Source organism: Dermacentor albipictus, chromosome 3 (genome assembly GCF_038994185.2).
Source record: "Dermacentor albipictus isolate Rhodes 1998 colony chromosome 3, USDA_Dalb.pri_finalv2, whole genome shotgun sequence".
In the NCBI taxonomy this organism is placed as follows: domain Eukaryota; kingdom Metazoa; phylum Arthropoda; class Arachnida; order Ixodida; family Ixodidae; genus Dermacentor; species Dermacentor albipictus.
Genome location: NC_091823.1, coordinates 181,789,035 through 181,797,593, shown reverse-complemented (window position 1 = coordinate 181,797,593; position 8,559 = coordinate 181,789,035). Strand labels below are relative to the sequence as shown.

Sequence of the window (8,559 nt, the reverse complement as noted above, 5' to 3'; positions counted from 1 at the left end):
GTTAATTACTGTGGGGACGAAGGAGACAGTTTAGGTTTCAGTTTTAGTGCAGCTAAGTCCAGTGGGATGTTTTTCAACGATAGAACTGATCAGGAGCTTACAATACAAAGCCATGAAATACCCCGAGTGGCCGAATGCAAATATCTCGGGGTACGGATAAACAAAGGGCAGATGTACACGGAAAAGCACGAACAGTCTTTCATAGCAAAAGGGCGAAGAGATGCTGGGATAATGAAACATAAGGCACTGTGGGGGTATAACAGGTATGAGGTACTGAGAGGCATTTGGAAGGGAGTAATGGTGCCGGGGCTTACTTTCGGGAATGCGGTCCTGTGTTTAAGGGCAGAGGTTCAGTCGAGACTAGAAGTAAATCAGAGAGCTGTGGGAACGTTAGCACTAGGTGCCCACGGGAAAACCACAAACGAAGCAGTACAGGGAGATATGGGCTGGGCATCGTTCGAAGCACGGGAAGCACAGAGTAAAATCCTATACGAAAAACGTCTGAGGAAATTGGACGATAACAGGATGGGCAGCTAAGGTGTTTAAATACCTATACAGAAAGAGCGTTGACTCACAATGGCGGAAAAGAACTAGGAAGCTAACCAGTAAGTATGCCAAACACGAGGATGAAGAAAGACAGAGCATTAAACGACGGGTTAAAAATGCGGAAGGTAAAAATTGGATAAATTCAATGGAAAGAAGCATAGTGTGGAACTATATCGGTACTGGAAGCAGCAGATCAGGAAGGAAGCGTTTTATGATAACTCAAGAGGCAGTGCCCTACTCTTTGAAGCTACATCAGGATGTCTTAGAACGCGGAGCTATAAAAAGAAATTTAACGAAGAAGAAGACACATGTACTGTGTGTGGTAAATATGTAGAAACAATGGAACACCTCATACTAAAATGCGTTGGTATCAATCTTGATGTCGATGCGGCCACAGTCACCTTTCCTGAGGCCCTACCCAGTCAAAAAAAAAAAAATTGGTACCAATTGGAAAATTTCCAATCGTAAATTAGTACACAGTTGGACCAATTGGACCAACTGGAATGTGACCAATTGGCTTTTCTGCGAGTGACCAATTGTACCCAATGGGCACCAATTGGTTGGAATGACCAATTGCACCAACGGGCAATACAGTCAATACCAATTGGCTATAAACAATACACAAAGCAAATGAAGCAGTGAAATTTTATTAAACAAATAAATAAATCCTACTGCAGATAGGCTCAGCTGACAGATCGATTCTCATGGTCTGTCTTGTGGCAGCTCCTTGGTTGCTCTGATCGAAACAGTGTAGGAATAAAAGGCAAAATGAATATGCAGGCACTATAAATTGTAGCGCATGGAGAATATGGCAAAAGCTCTCTAATGACAAATGTGCTGACAATTTCCTAAAAGCTAGCTGGTCTCTAAATACCAAGGTAGTTGCAGACAATATTTGTGGGCAATTAAATATGATCGGAGTACTGGCATGCATATATATAGTACTGTGGACACTGCATGCACAGGCAAAATAATTTTTCTACGACTTCATCTCTCTGGCCTGAAATGTGACCATGCAATTAGCCAGCTTTCAAACCTTTTGGCCATCCTCTCAATGTCGCTGATCTTTTCTACAATGAAGCGATTCATTTGTTTTAATGCCCCAGGCGTCAATTCAGCCACCAGTCCTTTTTTCTGAAGTCGCTCCTTGTAGCATTCTGTGGAACAAAAGTAAAAATACACACACAATAAGCAGGAAATGTAAAGTTTCACTAGCCGAACCAAGTTAATAACAATTTGAAGTATTAGACATGATGACTTATCCGTTCTTCACTCACCGCGTATCACCGACACTTTCCACAGCGACAGCGGCTCTTTTCTCGGGCGGTCGGGAAAGCGTGGACAGTGCTTTCCTGCAAAGTGTAAGAACAAAGAAGAATGCAAAGATAATTAGAGAACAGATTAAAAATAGCCATAGGAAATTTGTTAACTTGCAGTTACCTTGCAGAGACCGCCCAAGCAGCTCTGCTGGACTCCACACCGCTGTTAAAAGGTCTTTAATAAACATAGAGTCTTTTGTATTGGTCTGTATCCGCCTCCAAGCAGAGCTTGCTATTTCAAGCCCACTACCAATGTCAGTCTGTAAAGCAATACAAATCACAAATTTAAAGAAAACCCAACAAAAACTGAATATGCCAGCTATACACTTGTTGAAGGGAAGGAATATAGGAATAAACTCTTCTTCCTGAACTCATAAATGACAAGTTGCATACTATATCAGGCAGCTGAGGTGCCTGTGCTTTCTCCGGCGACAGACTTCTGTACGGTGGTGCCTGTGCTGCTGGCAATGCTGACTGTGGTTCCTGTGAATTGGCTGCACGAAGTGAAATATGAAAAAGCATCAAAACAATGGTTATTTTTTATTAATCGAGTATACTGCCCGCAAAACCTGATCACTGCTCCTTCTACTGTGTTCTTCACACACACCAAAGAAAAACTCTTTACCTTGCTTACAATCCAATGAATCCAGCAGCTTTCGCTGCAGCTCTCTATTTAGAGCTCGGAGCTCTTTAAGTTCTTCTTCTTGTTCCTTAACTCTTGAGCTAAGGCGGGCCACTTCTTCTTTAGCTGCTGAAAGTTGAGCTTGTTGCTCTGTGCAGTCTTTTTCTGTGAGCTTTTTCTTTTTTGCAGCAAGTATTTCCAACAATTTATTGCTGGGCCCTTCCCGTTTTTTGTTTTTTTTTGTGTCTGTAAAGAGAAGCAAATAGCATATCACACGGATATTACGTCACTCTTCATTCGCAAGCACAAAAGAAATATCACCACTATACGAAAAAATACGCTTACCTGCACTGCGACGTCCTTGTCGCTCTCCTCACTGTCACTGCTGCTGAGGATTCTTCGGACTCTAACACGCCCGCTTTTCATCTTGCTTTTCAGGTCATACTCAGACTCTGAAAAAAGAAAAACAATACCCAATTTATAATGCTGATGCTGGGTCAGTAGCCTGCAGTAGTTTGCAACACGGTACAACCCTTTAGCTAAAAGAGTCCTCAAATTAAAAGCATGCTCTCATTTTATATATATGGCATTCCAGCATACGTTAAATTCGTCAAGCATTTAAAGACAGGATTTACGCAGAAATGATAGCATTTTCGGCAGCATAACTGTTAAGCCACACAGGTCAGGAATATAAGTAAGCTAATTAAGTGAACTAGCCAGTATCCATTACGATTAGTTGCTTGGTATGTGTGAGAATTTGTCAAATACGTTTGCAAATCTGGGGAAAAAATAGTGAGCACACTGAGCACACTGTGCTCACACATGTGCATGCAGCCTGTGAGCAATATTGCTCACCGGCTGAGGAATATTCCTCAGCTGTTTTATGGTTAGATGGCTTAAAAATATTTCGGAATAGGAAATACATACACAGCTCAACAGCACAAATCATACCAAACGAGCCATGGCATTTAATGCAATAATGTGCTGCTTTTGACCACTGATATGCGTTCGATCTACACGTGCGGATCGAGGCTGATAGGGTATACTTGGATATATATATATACACGTATGCGCGTACGTATATATATATATATATATATATATATATATATATATATATATATGTGCGGATCGAGGCTGATAGGGTATACTTGGATATATATATATATACACGTATGCGCGTACGTATATATATATATATATATATATATATATATATATATATATATATATATATATATATATATATATATATATATATATATATATATATATATATATATATACGTACGCACACACAAACACACACACAAATAAAACGTTGCAGCTAGTTTGCATGAATTAGCAAGCTTACCTCCAACGAGAAGAATTCTGGCGCGATAAAAATACGCTTCGCCATCTTCGATCCACTTGACGCTATAAAATGTTGTCCTGAAGTCATCGTCCGCCTTAAATCCTTTGACGTCTTCAATTTTAACCACCGCACATCTGCGGTCATCTAGCTGGTAACGCATGAGTTATCATTCTGGTTCCCTGCTTCGATCACGCGCGCAGTACAACCACGATCGAAGGGTAGCGGGCACCAAGACGAGCCTCGTGATGAACCTCGTGTTGTTGTCTAAACGCGATACAGTGTTGCTATAACAACCCTGCTTTTTATGCTTCTTTATGCAAACTGTTTTTTTTTTGTTTTTATGTCTTTCAAGGCAAAATGTCAGATCGTAGTTATTTATATATTGTGTTGTTTTTCAAATTTTACCACCATATAAACTATTTGAAACATAATTATATATAACGTTGTCAGCAAGTACTAATTGCAAAATGATGTATGACAACACTGTGGGTGAAGAAATAAATGAAAACATTTTGGAGCTAGGTATACAATGTATATTGTTTATTAATAATCTATTTTATTAGTATTTTTGGGTTCACCGCGTCTTTGCTCTTCACTATGTCTGCGGCGACCCAATTCAAAAGAAAAACACATCGACATCGACGTACTTGGCGTGTTCACCACTATGCTTTCTCCTGTATAGGGTTACCCAGACCTTAAAGCGTGTGGTAGTCAAAGCTTTATTCTATAGTTAAAGTGTGGCACGACTTGCAATAGAATAATGGAACCGTTGAAAAAACGCAAGAAGCGTGGACATTACAAGAAATACTTGAATCCTGGTGCCAAGTTCTTCGTGCCTAGGTCTACAGATTCATCGGCGCGGCTCCGAATGGCAGGTGCAGAAGCGGTACGTAGTTCAAAGTTTCTTTCGACTGATGTGCGCATGTCGAATGATCGAGTTCGGAAAAGTAACCAGATATGGCGCGCTGTCTGCAGAAATCCCAGCCGGGCAGTGTTTCCTGCGATCTTAACCTGGACGACAGCATAATGACGCACCGAGAATGCAACGCGGAGACGTCAACTGCGCCGGTCGACGCACATTGCATGGAATATTCCCAGGACGGTCGTGCAGCGTCTGCTATAAACGAATTCTCCAGCAGTAATGTGCGCGGATGTGTCTTTCCCGGAAATGTCGATTTGGTAAGCATACACGATGTTCCAACTCGATTCTATCAACAATTGGTCAAATGCATTCCAGCGACATACTTCCTTGTGTAACTTTTCTATTTGATGCATTTCTTACTAAACGGACTACATTAGTTGTCGATAAGCAGATAGACTACCAGCTCAGCATTTGAAATTTTCTCTAGGGCACTGAGCAAATCAAATTATGATACCTCTCACTCATATTTAAATAGGCGAGATTTACTTAATATTACTGCTTGTTCACAAACAATAATATATTTACAGGTAGAACCTAACAAAGATGCACAAGAGCAAGCCTCAGAAAAAAAGGACTTCAGCCAGCCAGACGCGCAACACGAAGATTCTGGACAAGGGGAGGACTGCAGCCTGCCAGTTGCTCAAGACAAAGAATCTGGACAAGGGGAGGATTTGAGGCAGCCATATGCTCAAGAGGAAGACTCAGAGATTGAAGTTCCCTGTTTTTCGAATTCTGCCTGCGGTCTGCTAGGTGAACTGTTTGGTGAAGTTGTTCAAGACAGTGTTGCAGCTTCGAAAGGTGATATTCTGCTCATGGTCTTAAAATTTGCTGTCCAGCACAGCTTGACATTTTCAGCACTAATGAATTTGGTTGAAATGATTAACTTGTTTTTTGAAAGGCCAGTTCTTGCCCATTCTCAGCACATGCTTAAGAAAATAATTGAAGGATCTGGCACGCCAATGAGTTTCCATTTCTTTTGTCCAGAATGTTCCTTGTACATAGGTCGCGTTGATCCAAGTTCGCCCTTTCAGTGCTCGCGATGCAACCGCAACATATGTTTTTCATCAGTCAACAATGTATCTTTTTTTGTACTTTTTGATATACCTTCGCAACTCCAAAAGGCACTGAAGGGATGCGACTTCTTAGACCTCACAGATCCTCTTGAAGCAAAAGACAGTTTTTCAGATATTTGTGATGGAGACCTGTACCGTGATTTTGTGGCCTCGACAGCAAATGCTGGGCATAGAATTAGTTTTATGTTAAATGCAGATGGTGCACCCCTTTTTAAATCAAGTGGTACTGCAATTTGGCCAATTCAGTTGCTTGTAAATGAACTGCCAGTCACACAAAGAATGCATAAAGTGATTTTGGCTGCCTTGTGGTTTGGCAAGAAAAAGCCTGACATGGTGCTCTTTCAGGATGCATTTGTTGATTCTGTATATGGCCTTTCTCAGAAAGGATTCAATCTTGAGCACAATGGCAGTACAAAAAATTTCGAGGCCTTCTGCATTTGTTGCGCTGTAGATTCAGTCGCCAGGGCACCAATGCAGGGTGTAATGCAGTTTAATGCATATCACGGATGCGATTGGTGCCTTCAAAAGGGCGAAAGAGTTCTACGTTCCACAAAGTACCCAGTACAGCAAACGGTACAGGAAAGAACGGAGCTGCAAATGATGCAGGATATGCGAGAAGCTGTTGCTGAAGGCAGGCCCGTAAATGGTGTCAGAACTGTGTCGCCACTGATGAGGTTGGAGCACTTTAATATAGTGTGGGGGTTCGTCCCTGACTATATGCATTGCATATTGCTTGGTGTTGCAAGGCAGTTCATGAAACTGTGGTTAGATGACACTAGTTGCAAGTTTTATATGGGAGCACAGCAAGGTGTCATTGACACAAGAATAATGGCAATCACTCCTCCTGCAAATGTGAAAAGAATGCCAAGGCCAACAAGGGAACGCAAATTCTGGAAAGCAAAGGAATGGGAGAATTGGCTCCTGTTTTATAGCTTGCCAGTTTTAGAGGGCATAGCTGATCGCTCATGCATACAACATTGGGCCTGCCTGGTGGAAGCATTGCATATAATGCTGCAGAAAGAAATCGCATCGTCACACCTTACTTTTTGCGAAGAACTCTTACTAGAGTTTCATGTTCGAGCTGAGCTGTTGTATGGTAAAAGTTCCATGACCTTTAACATGCACCAACTAACTCATGTTGGAAAGAGTGTGCACCAGTGGGGTCCTCTCTGGGCACACTCTGCATTTCCATTTGAAGCGGGTAACGGTTGCCTAAAAAAGGCAGTGAAGTCAGCAAATGGTATCCCCCACCAAATCTGCCGTATGCTGCAAATGGAGGAAACTATCGAGGTTCTATTGGCCACAGCTGCTGAACCAAGAGTTCTTGCTTACTGCAACTCGCTGGATGCCAAGGAAACTCAGAAAACCCTCAAAGTGATGGGAGATGTTCGTTTGTTTGGAAGAGGTGTTCCATTCTCTCTATCAAGTAGGCTGTCTGAAGGTGCTGGTGAACTTGCCAACAGTGTGCAGTATCCCCGAATGCTCAAGGGAGGTGTTGTTTTCACTGGGAGAGAGTATTCTGCAGGAAAAAGTACTAATAGTTCTGTAGTACAACTTATTGACAATACCTATGCAATTATTGAAAACATAATTTGCAAAAACCAATCAGAAGCTTTTGTTGTTGTTAAGCCCTTGAAGTGCAAGCCCTTAAAGTACGGTCTAGTGACAATGCAACACATGCTAAAGGCTGTAGAAGAACTATCAACGGAGATTATAATTCCAGCTACAAAGATTGCGACTGTTTGTGTGCTTTTAAAGACACCAGGAAATACCTACATCTCGCCAGTACCAAGCTCATTTACAGTGTAGCCAATATGATGAAAAGGTGCAGTTATGTGCCTCAATATGTTATTTATTAGCAATATTGGTTTTCAGTTTCACCTGCGGATTTTTTTAATGTGCCCCAGGTTCCAGAAAAGTGCCTGTTACTGCACAAAAATTGGGCACATGCTGGACGCCGTAATTAATGTCTTTGGATTAGTTCTGACTTAGCCGATCAATGAGTTAGTGGTAAGAGGGAAAATAGAGGAATTCCAGATCGAGCTACAGAACAGGTATTCGGCTTTAACTCAGGAAGAGGACCTTAGTGTTGAAGCAATGAACGACAGTCTTGTGGGCATCATTAAGGAGTGTGCAATGGGAGTCGGTGGTAACTCCGTTAGGCAGGATACCAGTAAACTATCGCAGGAGACAAAAGATCTGATCAAGAAACGCCAATGTATGAAAGCCTCTAACCCTACAGCTAGATTTGAACTGGCAGAACTTCCGAAGTTAATCAACAAGCGTAAGACAGCTGACATAAGGAAGTATAATATGGATAGAATTGAACATGCTCTCAGGAATGGAGGAAGCCTAAAAACAGTGAAGAAACTAGGAATTGGCAAGAATCAGATGTATGCGTTAAGAGACAAAGCCGGCACTATCACTACTAATATGGATGAGACAGTTCAAGTGGCTGAGGAGTTCTATAGAGATTTATACAGTACCAGTGGTACCCACGACGATAATGGAAGAGAAAATAGTCTAGAGCAATTCGATATCCCACAGGTAACGCCGGAAGAAGTAAGGAAAGCCTTGGGAAATACGGAAAGGGGAAGGCAGCTGGGGAGGATCAGATAACAGCAGATTTGTTGAAGGATGGTGGGCAGATTGTTCTAGAGAAACTGGCCACCCTGTATACGCAATGCCTCATGACCTCGAGCGTACCAGAATCTTGGAAGAAT

At 41.8% G+C, this 8,559-nt stretch overlaps 2 protein-coding genes across 2 annotated transcripts; one reads left to right on the top strand and one right to left on the bottom strand.

The window, feature by feature from the left end:
- Nucleotides 1-1,177: 1,177 nt before the first annotated feature.
- LOC135916702 (BEN domain-containing protein 5-like) lies at nucleotides 1,178-2,935 on the bottom strand. The gene is made up of 4 exons (XM_070534843.1): nucleotides 2,259-2,935; nucleotides 1,987-2,125; nucleotides 1,824-1,898; nucleotides 1,178-1,703 (listed from the first exon to the last, which is right to left on the bottom strand). Exons 1-4 carry the CDS (start codon nucleotides 2,385-2,387, stop codon nucleotides 1,534-1,536), a joined length of 513 nt encoding a protein of 170 aa, XP_070390944.1. The 5' UTR covers nucleotides 2,388-2,935; the 3' UTR covers nucleotides 1,178-1,533.
- Nucleotides 2,936-4,534: 1,599 nt separating this feature from the next.
- LOC135916710 (uncharacterized) lies at nucleotides 4,535-7,645 on the top strand. Its single transcript, XM_070536539.1, has 3 exons — nucleotides 4,535-4,727; nucleotides 4,817-5,020; nucleotides 5,291-7,645. The coding sequence occupies exons 1-3, from the start codon at nucleotides 4,602-4,604 to the stop codon at nucleotides 7,643-7,645; spliced, it is 2,685 nt and encodes an 894-aa protein (XP_070392640.1). The 5' UTR covers nucleotides 4,535-4,601.
- The last annotated feature ends 914 nt before the right edge of the window (nucleotides 7,646-8,559 follow it).